The 18,307-nt window shown below is 33.6% G+C and overlaps 1 protein-coding gene across 1 annotated transcript; it reads left to right on the forward strand.

Annotated features, from left to right (window-relative positions):
- Positions 1-17,173: 17,173 nt before the first annotated feature.
- Positions 17,174-17,842, forward strand: LOC124898624 (miraculin-like). Its single transcript, XM_047412261.1, has one exon. It carries the CDS (start codon positions 17,174-17,176, stop codon positions 17,840-17,842), a length of 669 nt encoding a protein of 222 aa, XP_047268217.1.
- The last annotated feature ends 465 nt before the right edge of the window (positions 17,843-18,307 follow it).

The raw sequence follows: 18,307 nt of genomic DNA on the forward strand, positions 1-18,307 counted from the left end.
CATGCAGGGACTTTGTCCCATTGCATGGATGTAAAACTTAATAATAATGTAATTATGGGGGTCTATGTGCCCCTTAAATATATATTGTTACTCCTATCACCCCATTCTTCTTTATGATTTTCGCAAAATAATATGGTACACCTAATTTAAAATGAAATGAGTAATATCTTCTTAAGCGATAGAAGAAACACAACATATAGTTAATCAACGAAAATATTTACTACTTGAAAACTAAAAATATCGCAATGAAATGAGTACAACGGATCCTATTTGGGATTGTGACATGCTTTAGTACTTTGATAGTCTACTGAAAACAATTTCTCTATCTTCATAGGAATAAACATCCTGTACCCCCTATCTTCATAGGGATAAACATCCTGTACCCCCTGAACTATGACCAAAGTTGCTACGATAGACTCCAACTTCACTAGTGTCCTATTTTCCCCTGAACTCAATTTTAGCATACTTTTGACGCCCTTTTGTGCTGATGTGGCACCTTGTGTGAAGTTAAACACCCGAGGCGCGTGAAAGACTGCCATGTGCCACGTCAGCTAAAAAGGTTGAAAAATACGGTAAAATTTACTTGGGGTTTGGGGGGGGGGGGGGGGGGAGGGGATAATAGGACCCTCGCAAAGTAAGAGTGTGGTAGTAACAAATTTAATCATAGTTGAGAGGGATACTAAATGCTTATCTCATCTTCATAAATCGGCGTAAGATTGCAAGATTGAGTACATATTATTCTTTCCTTACTTTAATTTAGATCCTTGTATAATTTAATTGAAATGATTGATCGTTGTCTATTTATAAGTCAATATTTACAAGCTGAAATTCGATTGCTAATTATTCATTGGATCTTAATATTGAAACCTCTATTTGAAAAGTATTTTTCAAACAAAATAAGTACATAACTTCAGATTTTTTTCAACTAAATTGATTTTGTGAACTTGAACATCATACACATATTCTTGGAAAAATTAACAATTTACTATTTAGGAAGCCTAAATAACTAGAAAAGAGCTCCAACTTTATTAAGAGTTGAGGCGAGATAAATAAATGAATGAAAATGCACACAATTTTTTTTTCTTCAAAATTTGAATTGGAAGTGTCTAATTGAAATACTTTATAAGGAGTTGATGAAATGTTCGATTAAAACATAGCTTAATTCAAGTATCTAAATAAAATATTCTGATAAGTTCAAGGGCTGACTATGTATTAAAATTTAAAGGAGCTCTGTTTCCACCCTGAACTATACACGAAATTGCTGAGATACATCCGAACTTTAGGACGGTCCTATTGCCCCCTAAAGTTTGGGTGTGTCTCAACAATTTTGTGTATAGTTTAGGGTGAAAACATTGCATTTTCTCAAATTTAAATCTTTATTTAAAACACATAATTAAGTACAATACTACTTATTCAACTTTGACACACAATTAGTACTATATCTACTTAATCAAATAACAACAAATTCTACATCAACATTATAATTACCTTCTTAATTAAGCTTAAAGAAGGCCATTTATAGGATTATACGCAATTTCTTTAGCATTTGTACCAAAATACAAATTCAGCATGTGCATAATTTGAGTGTTGAAATGAAATATATTAACACGTTTAAATGCCTGAATATGTATCCAGCCTTTTGTGAAATAGAAGGATTGTTGCTTGATAGCTTGCAATCAAGGAGAAGAATAAGATAGTGAGAAGCTGAATTTTCATTATTCTCACTTGAAGCTTATAGTTATAAGTCTATTTATAGACTTAAGTTAAGATGAAATAAGAATGAGTTAAGAAGTGAATCATGTATACAGCTCATTGACAACTTATTGTAACTAACTAATCATTATCTAACAACCTCTACAACTGACTCAGCTAGCAGCTAACTAACTAACTAACTATTCCTATCAGTATTACACATCAATGGAACAGGTAGTCGTGTATGTAGTAGTCAAAACACTCCCCCTCAAGCTAAAGGGTGCAGAATGTTTAGCATACCAAGCTTGCTAAGTAAATGAGTATGTTGAGCAAGACTCAGGCTCTTTGTAAGCAGGTCAACAAGTTGATCACTAGAATGAACATATAGGGCTTTAATCAAGCCATCTTTGATCTTGTACCTGATGAAATGACAGTCAATCTCAATGTGTTTAGTTCTCTCATGAAACACAGGGTTGTTGACCTATTGGATGGTTGAATTACTGTCACTAAAATCTAAAATGGGAAGGGTGATAGGAACCTTGAGTTCCCAAAACAATCCAACCAACCAAGTGAGTTCTGCAACTGCTGAAGTCATGCTTCTGTACCCAGCTTCAGCAGAACTCCTAGAAACAGTGTGTTGCTTCTTGGACTTTCATGATATGAATGATTCACCAAAGTGAATGTCATAACCAGTAACTGATTTTCTAGTATTTGGAGAAGCAGCCCAATCTGAGTCACACCATCAAGTTAGAGTATTAGCAGGCTCAGCTTTTAACCATACACCTTGACGAATAGAACCTTTATGGTATCTGACCACCCTAGTAGCTACTTTCCAGTGAGACTTCTTGGGGTGTTGCATGAATTGGATGAGAGTCTGGACAACAAAGTTAATGTCTGGCCTTGTAATAGTAGCATACATAAGCTTGCCAACAAGTCTTTGATAAGAGGAAATGTCAGACAACAATTCATCACCTTGTGCACCTGTGGCTTGATCATATTTAGTTGAGGTGAGCTTGGAATTATACTCTAAAGGAGTAATAGCAGGTTTAGAACCACTAAGACCTGTGTCAGCAATCAACTCAAGAATGTACCTCCTTTGGTTCAAGATGATCTCTGATGCAACTTGATTTTGGTGGCATTGATCAATGATGCACTGCTTTTAGTGATTAGAAAATCATCAATATAAACAAGAACTATAACAGTATCATTACCTCAATTTAGAGTGAATAGGGAATAATTATGTGCACTCTGGGTAAAACCAGCATTAAGTAAGGCATGAGTGAGCTTCAGATTCCATTTCCCAGAGGCCTGCTTAAGACCATATAAGGATTTGATCAACTTACACACCTTGTGCTCTCCTTGTCTTCTAAATCCCTTTGGTATTTCCATGTATAGCTCCTTATCAAGATCTCCTTGTAAGAATACATTATACACATCGATTTGGTGAGGATTCCAACCCTTAGATACAACTATTGCAATCAAACTTCTGATTGTAACCATCTTAACCACTGGTGAATATGTTTTAGGATAATCTAATACCTCATGTTGAATATATCCTTTGGCCACTAACCTTGCTTTAAACCTCTTCGCTTCACTATTTGCAAGATATTTGATTTTGTATACCTACTTGGAACCAACAATATTGTTCCCTTTTACAGATCAACAATGATCCAGATATTGTTGGCTTCCAAGGCTTGAATTTCAGACTTCATAGCTTCCACCTATATTTCATCTTGTACTACTTGTTTAAAATGCTGAGGCTCAGTCAAATTGGAGAACTTGGTTAAGTAGCACTGATAAGCAGGACTCAGATTCTTGTCAGAGAAGTTGTTGGCCAATGGATGCTTGCATCTCTGGTTCCTGGAAGTATCAATATAATCATGCATCTATACTGGTGGTCTACTTGGCCTTGTTGGTCTACTGGAGGAAGGTTGAGGCAGGAAAGGTTTATCTTGACAGGGATCTTTATGATTTGTGTCAGGTAAAGCTACACCAGGCAATGCAACATCAATAATGCCATCCTCCTCATTTGCAGCATTTTCAGTAACACTCTCAGTATCATCTGTGGGGATCAAGAAGTCAATGATAAATTCATCAGATGAGTAAGCTTGTGTATTTTGTGCTGGTGAGAAAGCAAAAGAAAATGTATCTTCATGAAACACAACATCCCTACTGACTAATAGTCTCTTTGAGGTGAAATCCAGCAATAAATATCCCTTCCGAGACTCTGAATATCCTATCAATACTGCAGGTTTGGCCCTTTCTGTGAATTTGTCACCTCTTAGTAGGATAGTCACATAGCATAAGCATCCAAATACCCTGAGATGAGACAACTTAGGATCCTTGGAAAACATTAACTGAAACGTGCTCTTACCATTCAGAACATAAGAAGGTAACGTGTTCATTATATACACTGCAGCCTTTACACACAGTCCCCAATATTTAATGGCAAGTGAGACTGAAACTTGAGTGCTCTGGCTATGTTTAATATGTTTCTGTGCTTCCTCTCCATAACTTTATTCTGTTGAGAAGTGTGAGGATAGCTGGTCTGATGTAGAATGCTTAGGGACTGGAATAATGTTTTACATTGAATGATGATAAATTCAGTTCCATTACCAGATTTGATGGTTTTCACCACTACTCCAAACTGAGTTTTAATCATGGAAATTAATGTTTTAATGGCCACTATGGCCTCAGAATTTAACTGCGACAAGTGCACCCAAGTGTATCTACTATGGTCATCTACCATAGTCAAGAAATAGTATTTGTTGTCAAAAGTAGAAGTTTTATATGGAACCCATAAATCCATATGTACAAGTTCAAAATAAGTGGAGCATCTAGTAGAACTTGTAGGAAATGACAATCTTGTCTGTTTAGCTAGGGGACACATAGTATATTTATTCAACATATTTACATCACTAGGATTCTTCAGAATATCTAAACATTTGAAAACCTGAGAAGCAGGGTGTCCAAGTCTTTGGTGCCATAAGCTGCAATTGGAAGTTAAGACTTCTGCAATGAATTTGCAGGTTTTTGATCCTGACTGATTAATATCTCCTGTCCAACCACTTTTAAGAAAATATAGTCCATTCTTTTGTCTACCAATCCCCTTCACCTTGCTATTGAAGAGGTCCTGAAAGATACAAAAATCAGGATAAAAATATACAAAGCATGAAAGTTCCTTGGTTTATCATAGCAACAAACAACAAATTGAGTTTGAAGTCTGGAACTAGTGGAACATCTTTGATCACATCATCTGTAAAAATGTAGGCTTCTCCAGTGTATGAGATTGTCACTTCATCACCTGTTGGGAGGTGCAACTTGTCCAAATGTTTGGAGTCTAATCTGGTACTACTTTTGATTAAGTGTCTATGTGCAGACACATGATGTGTAGCACCTGATCTACAATCCAACTGTCAGGACATGTTTTGGACAAGAAACAAGTAGTAATACCTGTCATATTTACTTGTTTCATATCTTTGGTATTTTTTCTCAACATGGTCATAATCTGAGTGTACTCCTTCCTCAGTGAATGTGTGAGGCTTGGCTAGTGGTGCATGAGTCACTTTATGACTAGAACTAGCAACATCAACCTGACCAGCTACCATAGTTGGAGCCTGAGAAGGCTTGTTACAAATGTTGACAAAGTTGTTACCGCCATTGTGTGTTGAAAAGCTGTTACTGTAGTATTCTGTGATCTAAAGTTAGAGTTGTAGCCTTGTTTCTTCTTGTTCTTCCAGTTATTTGGATAACTTACTAACTTATGACAAATTTCCTTGATATGACCTAAGAGATGGCAGTAATCACACTTTCTACCTTTATAGTTAGTGTTGCTCTGTCCAAAACCATAATTTCGATTCACTTGCATAACAAGTGGTTCTGATCTGTCATTCTCAGTCATCATATAAGATGAATATTAGATTTATCTTCTATAAGCATAGCATAAACTTGATTAAGAGTAGGAGTCACTCCTTTGAGCAATATCTGTCTTCTAGCTTGATCATAAGACTCATTTAGGCCACTTAAAAACTGTAAAAGTCTAAATTGACCATATGATCTGAGTACTCTCTAGACGTAGGGCAATCACAACTAGGATTTGGCACTAGTACATCATACTTACCCTATAAACTCTTCAATTTGGTAAAATAAACTGAGATTGAATCTATACCTTGAGAGTAAATATTAATTTCACAATGCAATTGGTATATACACATACGATTCACCTTGTCATATCTCTCCTTCAAATCTTCCCAAACTGTACAAGTATTCGTGGCATAAACAATTCCAAATAACAGACTTTCACTCACAGTGTTCATGATCCAGGAAACCACAATTGCACTACATGTTTCCCACTGCTCATAAAGCTCCCCTCTATACGACTCCTTGCTGTAGGTTCTAGTGACAAATCCAAACTTTCTCTTCCCTAAGAGAGCAATACGCATCAATCGACTCCATAAATTATAATTTTCTGAACCAGTTAACTTAATTGAAACAAGTACAACATTGGAACTATCAGATGAACCAATGAAAAGTGGATTACTTTGATCAATTTTAGGTGCCATGATTGATAGGATGTAACTGCAATATAGATCTAAATCGTGAAGAAAAAGAAAGTGAAAATAGAGATAAAAAATATCCTGGAACAAAGATCTCAAATTGTGCAGAGAACTTAGTGAAATGTGATAAAAAAACACACTGAGCTCATGGCTCTGATACCATGTGAAATAGAAGGATTGCAGCTTGATAGCTTTCAATCAAGGAGAGGAAGAAGATAGACAAAAGCTGAATTTTCATTATTCGCACTTGAAGCTTACAGTTATAAGTCTATCTATAGACTTGAGTTAAGATGAGCTAAGAATGAGCTAAGAAGTGAGTCATGTATACAACTCATTGTAACTAACTAATCATTATCTAACAACCTTTAACAACCTCTACAGCTGACTCAGCTATCGACTAACTAACTAACTATTTCTATCAGTATTACACATTAATGGAACAGATAGTCGTGTATGTGCAGTGAATGTAGTAGTCAAAATACCTTTATTTAACATACATAATTAAATACAATTAATACTACTTTATTATTCAACTTCTGACTCACAACTAGTAGTTTCCACTTAATGAAGTTTAACAACAAAAATTCTACATCAACCTTATTATATTCTGTAATTAAGCTTAAAGAAGGCCATTATAGGATTATATACAACTTGTCTATTGTAGCAAAATTTGAATCAAAAGTGTCTAACTGAAATACTTTATTAGGAGTTGAGGTGCTCGATTGGAACAAGGCTTAATTCGAATATTTAAATGAAATATTGTGATAAATTTAAGGAACTGGTTATACGTTAAACATTTATTTAACTTACATAATTAAGTACAATACTACTTAATTCAACTTTGACTCACAACTAGTAGAAATTAATTATACATCAACATTATAATTACCTTCTTAATTATTTAAGGTCATTATAGGATCATACACTTCTTTAGCATTTGTACCAAAATACAAATTGATCAACATGTGCATAATCTTCTCTATATTACAACACTGTTACAAATTGAGGTGTTTAATTAAGGACTTAGTTCGAGTCTCTAAAAATATCGTAACAAGTTTAAATAACCTCAATATGTACCAAAGTTTATTTGACATACATAATTAAATACAATACTACTTTATTCAACTTTTGACTTACAATTTAAGAAGAAAAAAAATAATTTGAAAAACAATAAGTTGTTTTCGATTATTATAAATTAACGTCAATGTTTGTTTAATCAGAATTTATTCTATAAATTATTTATGCTTGGATACTTTCACATTTGTTTCTTCATTTCGTTGCTTTGCAATTATGATGTTATTCCCTCACTCCCATTTTTTTATTACAACATAGGTTTTACGAGAAGTCAATATCATATAGAGGAGCCAAAAATTTCTAACACTTTCATCAACTTTTCTTAATTTATGCATATTATAAATTAAACTAACAAATATTCAAAAAAAATACAAAAATAATAAAAATAAATATTCAACAAATAATACATTAATTAAAAATTAAAATTAAAAGATGAAACGGCAATATCAAATTTTTGAAGTATCTTAAAGTTGAGATTTTAGAAAACTTTCACTTGATATTTGTAATTGCAAAATAATAAAATAAAATCGAACACTTTAGGAGATAATTAGAAATATTGAGAGAGATTGAGAGTGAGATGTGATTTGTGTGGAAAAATAGTGCAAAATACCATGTATTTATAGCATTTTTTTTTTTAAAATAATCAGTCAAAGCTGATTTAGGCCCAAACGGTAAAAAATTAGCCCAATTGACTTAGGGCCCAACATAATTTTTTTTTTCTAAAAATTACACAAATACACAACTTATGTTTTCAGTATTACAAAAACTCCAACTCCCTCAATATATTACAAAAATCTCAACATATACACAGAATGCTATGTATATGTAGGATATGTTATGTATATTGATAGGGAAAGAGAGTAAAGTAATTAAAAAAGTCGGAGAGAGTAATTACTTCTAAAAGAGTTGGTATTTATGTTATTTATATATATATTTTTTAATAATCGGGCCTATCACACCCCTTTTTTAACGAAAAAAGATTATTGGGAAGTTCGAAAGAGTTTTTATTATTAAGTGACAAAAAATGAAATTTTCGTTTTGAAAAGAATCTTTTACAATTAAATTCTGAGTCGCCACTTGACATAAATCGGGTGTGCCAAGTCACCTTTCGAAATACTTTTTCAAAACAGTTTGACTCTAAAACTGATCCGTGAACAGAGATTATGGCTAAGAAATTCTCTTGTCCGAGGGGAAGGTGTTAGGAACCCCTCAGTCCCATGGTTCGACCGCGGTCGCTCTATAGAGTATATCTGCTAGCATGAACACTATAAATGTATAAACCAACAAACACATAAACACTAAATAAATAATTAAACAAACAAAACCAAATTTAGTCTTCAGTCCAATTTATTACAGACCCAAAATAAAAAAGTACTGAAACATAAACCTCGCTAACCTACACTAGTCCTAAACTACGCTCCAATGCTTTACCCGATGCGTCGGGTCTTGATCGCAAGTCTCCTTTGCGTACATGATACTTCGGGACATTTCCCAGATAAATCAATACAAGTTTCTTGAAACTAAGTTGCTTCCTTAGGTCGATTGCATTTACGACCTCATTCGGCTAGTGGCGCCTTGAAGAGTTTTCGCAAATAAGCCTCTCTCATTTTTTTTCTCCGCTCACCATTGTCTTATGGTGTTCGTGAGGGTTTTTAACCAATGAGACTCTCTTATTTTCATTTCTCTCAACTCACCATCGTCTTACCGTGCCCGTGATAGTTTCACCGATAAAACTCTCTCATTTTTATCTCTCTCAACTTATCATCGTATAGTTTCACCGATAAAACTCTCTCATTTTTATCTCTCTCAACTTATCATCGTTTTACGGTGCCCGTGAGGGTTTTCACCAATAAGACTCTCATTTTATTTCTCTCCTGATTCCTTACGTTGAGGAAGATGAGTAGTTTCAAAAATGCATTATCATATACATTGCATGTTAATCCTTATCATTCTCACAGATTGATCTGAAGGTCTTTCTTTGGTTGTAAGTCGACTTTTGGATAAGGTTAGAAAGAAAGGACGACATGAGGCCCAGGCGACACTTGAAGTAGATGGGACTTACAACTTTTAAAATCGACTCAAACAACAAAAATTAACTCATGCCTCAGTTTCTTTTGATTGGATAACTCTAAATTGTTTATTTGGTTGGACCGAGCCCAAAGTAAGGCAGCCTACGCATCTCACCCCCTAGAAAGAAGAATCATGTCACACGTAGTTCCAACAACTTATTCTTTTGCTTGATTCTGACTTCTTCTTTTGTCTCTATTTTTTATTTAATGAACTCTTTTTCTCTTTGAGACCTTTTATGCATTTATTTTTCTTGACACTCATCTCTTATCTTTCTTTCTGACACTTTTTTTTCTCTTTTTTTAAAACTTTTCTGATTCTATTCTTTTGTTCGACATTTTTCTTTTGAACTTTGTTGACTCTATCTTGATTCCAAAAGAAGGGTATGAAAGAAAATAGGCTAAAGCTCAAATAGTTTAAGCAAAAATGACACAATGTTTGGGTGACAGAATAAAACGTCTTCGTCATATCAATCCTTGAAAATGCAAGTACATATCATGTAATATGAAATGAAAGATGAAGATCATTTGTGACACTTTAACAATGAATGAAAACAAATACTCATTCATTTTTATCAATTTCAATTCCGCCCCAAACAACCAATTTTAATTTTCAAACGAGATACCATTTTACCATACAATCCATAATAAAGGGACCCAACCATGAATTAAAACAAACCACTATTCATCATCAACAAGGATCAAGCAACGCATAACACTCAATTCAATGCATCGAATATGATAAATAATAAAATAAAAAAAGTGAAGAAGTAGAATTGGACCTCAACCGATCGCCGGAGAACCTCAAATTAGACCCAACAACAAAATCAGTCTAACTTCGATATACCTTTTTGCTCGATTTTCACCAACTCAGACCAAAAATCACAAAATAAAGAGAAATCCCACACTCGATGTCAGACGCCAAGATACTGTTTTGCTCATTTTCGATGGATACTGCCGAGAAACCAGAATGGGGGTTGGGTTTTGGGGTTTTATGATGGGAATCGCTGGAATCAACATTCACAGTGGTAGAAAGAGAAGTGGGTCACGTTTTGGGTGGATTTTTTAGCAAGGATGATCGATTTTATCCAGTGGAGCGACGGGAAGGGTCGAGTTTGGTTGGCAGAGGTCACCGATTTCGACGATTACCGTCGAAAACAAACTAAATCCGCTGCTCTCTCCCGATCTCTTTTTGTTCTACAAACTAAATCCGCTGCAATCTCCCGATCTCTTTCTGTTCTTCTCCCTGACTTTCTCCCTATTTCTTTTTCGATTCTCTTCTGATTTTCCCCTGTTTTGCCCTCAATTTCTCTATTTTGTCTACTTTAATGGTAAGTGTGTGTAACTCTGTGTGTGCATCTGCGGGTGTGTATGTCAGGTCTGTGTATGTATGTTAATGAAAAATTTCTTTTTCTGATGTGTAGTGTGCGTTTCTTTGATCTTTAATAGAAATTGTGTGTGTGCCTTTTCTTCACTTTTTCCGTATGCGAGTGTCGCTGGTGTGCATTTGTATATTGCTCTGTGTGTGTATCGAGTGATGTGTAAATTATGCATATTATAAATTAAACTAACAAATATTTAAAAAATATAAAAATAATAAAAAAGTTATTCAACAAATAATATACTAATTTAAAATTAAAAGTAAGAGATAAAATGACAATATCAAAATTTTGAAGTATCCAAACGTTGAGATTTTAGAAAACTTTCACTTGATATTTGTAATTGCAAAATAATAAAATAAAATCAAGCACTTTAGGAGATAATTAGAAATATTGAGAGAAATTGAGAGTGAGATTGTGAGTTGTGTGAAGAAATAGTGCAAAATACCATGTATTTATAGTAGTTTTTAAAAAAACAACAACATTCAACCAAAGCTGATTTTGGCCCCAACGGTAAAAAATTAGCCTAGCTGACTTAGGGCCCAACATAATTTTTTCTAATAATCGGGCCGATCCAATTCGGACAACCGGTGGACCTGATCCGATTTCTCAACAGAGTCGATTCACTGGCCTACTTGAACCAAATGGCCCAGCCTGGTACCGTTATGGGTGTCAAGTGGGCCGAGCCGACCCGATCCGACCCGGCCCTCGTAACTAACCCGGCCCGATTTGACCCGGTCCGGTAAGCCCTAGGGCTTTAGGGTTCCGGGTCCCGGACCGATTATTTTTTAAAATGGGCCCGGCTAACCCGGCCCGAACCAAGCCCGGTCCAGGCTCGCCAGTTAATCGGCCCGGACCGACCCGAATAAATTAAAAAAAAAAAGAAGATATTTTGGCTTTTGGGCCAAACTAGCCGTTTTTGGGTTCAAACGGCTAGTTTGGGCCTATTTATTAAAAAAAAAAAAAATTTAAAAATATTTTTTAATCCCAAAAAAAAAATCTATAAATACCCTACAACTTCAAATCATTTTTCACACAATTTTTCACTTTCTCAAATCTCAATTCTCAATTCTCAAATATTCAATATATTTAATTTCTTAAAGTGTTCACTTTAATTTTTTAATTTTTCGTTTACAAAGTACGAGCGGAAGTTTCTAAAGTCGCAATCTTCGGATACTTCCAAAATTTGGTATTGTCATTCCATCTCTTACGTTTAATTTTTATTTATTGTATTAATTGTTTAATATTTAATTTTATTATATTTGTGTATTTTGAATATTTTTAGTTTAATTTAATTTATATTATGGATAAATTAAGAAACCTCGCTACTAAAGGTGTTAAAATTTTTTGTCCCGGAAGCGGTAGTGGTAGTAAAAAGCGAATTACTAGCGGTAGAGGTAGTTCAAGTAGTATATATACCCGTGTGCCTTCGCCTCCGGTACCGCTTGGTACACCTTTTGAGGAAGAAATAGGTGTAGGTGCTCACGATATGAATTATGTAGAAGCTCAGAAAAATTACGGTATAGAAGAAGAAAATGAAGTAAATGTGGTTAATTTAGACGAAGATAATGAAAATATTGCTGAGACACCCGCAGTAGGAGATGCTAACGTTAGATCTGAATCAGTTAATCTCCCTTCCCATCCTCCCAGTGCCCCAAAACCTCGTAAAAGAACTAGTATTGCATGACAATTTTTTGAACGTATATCAGATATTGAGGTACAATGCAATATTTGTCAACAAATATATAAGCATAGAAGTGGAGGCAAGCAAGGGGGTACGGGTACGTTAATGAGACATGTAGCTGAAGATCACAAAAGAGAGTTAAATATTGCAAAAGGTGGTGGGGATGTTGGTGGGTCAACGCAAACTAGAATGGACCCAGCAACCGGTCACGTAGCGAAGAAGTATAATAAATTGAGGGACAGGGAAGAAATAGCTAAAATGGTAGCTGTGGGTTGTTTGCCTTTTAGTTTTCCTTCTTCTGATACCTTTATTCTTTATATACAAGCAATTTATAATCCTATGTTTAACGGTATTCCTAGAACTACTTGTTGGTCTGATATTTTTAGACTCCATTCACAATATTATTTTTATTTATCAACATTGTTAAAGAATATTCAATGTAGATTGTCCCTAACTTCTGATCTTGGTCGTGCTGTAAATAAATGATTATTTAACCGTTACTTGTCATTGGATGAATAGTAATTTCGTGATGCAAAAACGTATTCTTGCTTTTTTATATGATGAAGATCGTAAATATACTGGACAATTTATTGCTGATTCTATTGTTAAAATTGCCGGATATTATGGTATCAAAAATAAAATTTTATGTATTGCTTTTGATAATGCTTCTAACAACAAGACTGCTATAACAAAAATAAAATCTACGCTATCTCCGCCCTTGCCTGAAATTTTTCATATTAAGTATGCATGTCATATATATAATTTAATTGTAAAAGATGGTCTTGAGTTTTTTGAGCTTTATATTGAAAAAATTCGTCTTGCCGTTGGTTTTATTCAAGGAAATAATCGTAGATCGAGAATTAGAGAATTTAAAGTTAAATGTCAAGAAAATGGACTTACACCGATTTTGATGCCTGAGGAAATTGATACTAGATGGAATTCTACGTATGAATTTTTAAAAATTTGTTACAAATATAGAATTCCTATTACACTAGCTTTTAACCAACATTGCGGTTCATTTGCTGATTCTGCTGATTGCATGCTACATAATTCTGATTGGGTTGTAATTAATGATCTTGTTAAGTTTTTAGAAAAATTTTATGTAGCTACGATTGAATTTTCCGGTGCTTATTATCCTACTGTTTGTAATATTTTGGCATATATAGCCGATATTTCTAGTTTGCTCAAAGAATATAAAAATAAAGAAGGTTATAAAGAAGCTGTTGGCGCCATGTTTATGAAATTTAAAAAATATTTTTTCCCGATTCCCCCTATTTACTTGGTTGGTGCTATGCTAAATCCGTGCATGAAATATAATAATATGTGTCACTTTAGTACTCTTATTTATACTAACTTAGAAATAAATACTAACCATGATTCTGAACAAGTACAACCTGATTTGTGGACGGCTATGGCTGATGCAAAGGATTACATAGAAAAATTATATAATCACTATGCTGATTTATTTGATTTAGCCGTACCTACAAATATCACTCCAACTGTCGCTCCTTATCCTCCCGAGGAGCCATCATCTTCTAAAAGGCCGGCACATAGTGATTTTTCTGATTCATTTTATGATTTAAATTGTTGGAACAGTGTTGATGAGAGAACTTACACATCAACTTATCGGGAAGAGCTGAAATATTATCTTCGAACGGCACCAGAGGATCGCAGACGACGGATCAACACGTTGGATTGGTGGAGGAGTAATAAAACACAATATCCTGTGCTTTCAAGATTAACTAGAGATATCTTGAATGTTCCAATGTCAACCGTTGCATCAGAGAGCGCCTTTAGTCAGGGACGACAGCAGCTTGGAGACAACTGACACTCATTGGGAAGCAATGCAATGAATGTTCTAGTTTGCCTCAGAGATTGGATTAGAGCGGAAAGAAGAAACCAAGGAATGGAATTGGAGCCGAGCGACGAGCTGAAACTTGAAGAAATTATGACTTCATGGAAGAACTTAGCAGAATCAAGTCCAATGCATGGTTTTGCCCCCGTTGACTTCGACTATCCTATGCAAGTTCCCATTAATATTAACATGAATGAGTTGGAAAAAATGATGCATAATTTATAGATTTTTCATTCATGTAAATTATAAATTTTGGATCATTTTGCAATCAATAAAATTTCCCAAATTCATTCACTCCTTAGTCCTTGCTTTTTATTTTTTTTTTATTTAACGATTTAAAATTTTAAATTGAATTTCTAGTTTTCTACTTTAAATTAAAAACTTACTTCTAATATATTATTAATTTACTACCAAATATTATTAATTTATTATATTAAGTAACATATGTTTTGTATATTTGTGCATATATCTTCTATAGAAGTGTATATTTAATGTATACATATGTATATGTTTTATAAATTAGTATATAACTATACAAATATATATTGTAATGTATATATATTATAGTATATTTCATTTAAAGTATTACATATACATAGAATAGAGTGTATATATGTGAATAGATCTTCTATAGACGTGTATGTTTAACGTATACATGTGTATATATTTTATAAATTAGTATATCACTATACAAATATATATTGCAATGTATATATATTGTAGTATATCTCATTTAAAGTATTACATATACATAGAATAGAGTGTATATATGTGAATAGATCTTCTATAGACGTGTATATTTAACATATACATGTGTATATGTTTCATAAATTAGTATATAACTATACAGATATATATTGTAATGTATATATATTATAGTATATTTCATTTAAAGTATTACATATACATAGAATACAGTGTATATATGTGAATGGATCTTCTATAGACGTGCATATTTAACGTATACATGTGTATATATTTTATAAATTAGTATATAACTATACAAATATATATTGTAATGTATATATATTGTAGTATATCTCATTTAAAGTATTACATATACATAGAATAGAGTGTATATATGTGAATAGATCTTCTATAGACGTGTATATTTAACGTATACATGTGTATATGTTTCATAAATTAGTATATAACTATACAAATATATATTGTAATGTATATATACTATAGTATATTTCATTTAAAGTATTACATATACATAGAATACAGTGTATATATGTGAATAGATCTTCTATAGACGTGTATATTTAACGTATACATGTGTATATATTTTATAAATTAGTATATAACTACACAAATATATATTGTAATGTTTATATATTATAGTATATTTCATTTAAAATATTACATATACATAGATTAGAGTGTATATATGTTAATAGATCTTCTATAGACGTGTATATTTACCGTATACATGTGATATATATATATATATATATATATATATGTGTGTGTGTGTGTGTGTGTGTATATATATATATATATATATTGTAGTATATTTTATTTAAACTTTAAAGTAGTACATATATATTTGGATGGTGCGTATATATGTGTAATTGTGTATATGTGTATATATTTTTTAAATTCTAATGTAGTATATACTATATATATAGTGTATATATATTGTTTAACGTATTTATAATGTATATTGGTGGGTATATATAATGTATATTGAAAAAAAGTTTTTTTTTTATATTTTTGACCGAGTTTGACCGGGTTGAGTTAAGTGGGCCGGGTTAGGGTGATTTTTGATTTTTTTACTGTTGGCCCGGCCCGGCCCGGTCTACTTAGACCCGGCCCCGGCCCCGGCCCGACCCTCAACCTGATTAAATAACACGGGCCGATTCTGGGTTGGCCCGACCCGGCCCACTTGACAGCTCTGGGTACCGTGGCCCAGGTGATCGATCGAGCATCCGGTGCCGATGGGTTGGTCTAACTGGGTCGAACCGGCCTGGACCGACCAACATGACTGGTGGTCCCCCACCCATACACATAGATCCACCTTTGGATGACATTGATCGCGTTTACATTCTTTGTCTACAAAAATGGCACGTTTTAAAGTTCCCTTTTATTTAATTTGTTAGGTGGATAACACAGAGATAACTAATTAGTTAGTTCGATGTCTTATGCATTTGATGGTTAATGCATATAAGGTTCGACGTACAAAACCACAAACTGTTTTTATAATATTAGCTCTCCATACTGCGACAAAGACTTCATACTCATCTTGAATGGGAATATTCCATGAGTAATTTAACAAAAATTGGTATGGTGACCTAGTAATCAATGAAATGAGTAAAAGAATATGGGTTAAAATTTCAAATAGGGTAAAAATTATGATTTCCTCCATTTACTTTTACTTGTCATATTTGAATTTGAAACGTTTGTTAAGAAATCAAAATGTATTGACATGGTTATTAATTTTACCACACTACCTTATTAATTAATGCTAAGGTAAAACATGAAATAAAGTAATTGTCTTTTTTTTATGTGTTAAAGGTAACAAGTAAAAGTGAAAATCTATTTTTTAAAATAGTGAACAAGTAACGTGAATAGATGGAGTAAACGACTTCGTCTCAACAGCTACTCTAATTTTGGTGGACAAAATTACCCGCTACCTGTGTTAGGTATACCAATTTTCTGAAAAATTATACTTTATATGTTATGATATGAACATATCATTTTTGTACGAATATATCAATCATTTAGTATAAAGAAACAAATTAAACGTGAATGATGGTTCACATAAACTAGAGCAAAACAATTAATCTTGTCTATCTATAAATAGAAGAGGTTAGCAAGAAGGATATACAAATAATCATCAAAACAAATTAGCATCCCTAAAGATGAAGACCATATTAATTTTACTCTTTCTTTCCCTTGCAATAATCCTCCCCTTGTCAGCCTTGGCAACTTGCGCCACCACCGACACTCCCAACAACCAAGCATGGATAGCTGTACGCGATACTAATGGCAAACCCCTCAACGCAAGCAATAGGTACTGGATACGTCCGGCCTACACCACTATGGACACTGGAGGCTCACGTCTTGCTAATCTTGATGATCAACAACAAACCACTACTTGTCCTAAATCGGTAGTACTATCGAACCTTCCTACAGACAATGGTATCGCGGTTTATTTTACACCTAAGAATCCTAATAAATATCAATTGATTTTGGCGTCCTCTCCGTTAAACATCCATTTCTATTTTGATTATCCTTTGTGTTCTAACTTTGCTGTGTGGAAGGTTGACAACCTTGTATCAAAATGGCCACCAATTCTACACACCATAAGCACAGGTGCAAAGTTGGGAAATCCCAACGATTTTAGCAGTTGGTTCCAAATTTGGCCTCGCAAAGGTGGTAACTATAAGCTAGTGTTCTATCTCGAAGGCACTACTTTTTGCAGCAACGTTGGCTTGATCCCCCAAAGTCATCGTTTGGTTCTCTCAGAGGACCCAATGCCCTTTGTGTTCAAACTGGATGATAAATATGGAGTGGCAGCCGATGCATGATCTCATGTTATGCCTAGATCATCTACTCTATGTAATGTATAATAATAATAATGCAGGCAGGGACTTTGTCCCATTGCATGGATGTAAAACTTAATAATAAGGCCTTAGTCATCTACCACCTATTAAACTTGTTTCTAAATTTTACTTGACCCCTTAACTGTCTTTTGTACCTCTTGAACACTTTAACCTCTGTGAATTTGGATCATTTGAACATTTTTTGGACAATCAAATAAAAATATAAAACTTGTTCAATATACTCGCTGACAATTTAATAAATCAAATATTGACATGTGTCATGTGAGTTCAAAAAATTAATTTAAAATGTATTACATAATTAAAAAAAATTATATTTAGATTAAAAAAGAAAAAACCATTTGTAACTCATTTTTCAGCCTTTTTCTTTATACACAAAGCCCGTCGGAGCACAAAGCTGGCCACCACCTCCTTCCCCTTTTTTCTTCTTTA

This window comes from Capsicum annuum, chromosome 5 (assembly GCF_002878395.1).
Source record: "Capsicum annuum cultivar UCD-10X-F1 chromosome 5, UCD10Xv1.1, whole genome shotgun sequence".
Taxonomy (NCBI): domain Eukaryota; kingdom Viridiplantae; phylum Streptophyta; class Magnoliopsida; order Solanales; family Solanaceae; genus Capsicum; species Capsicum annuum.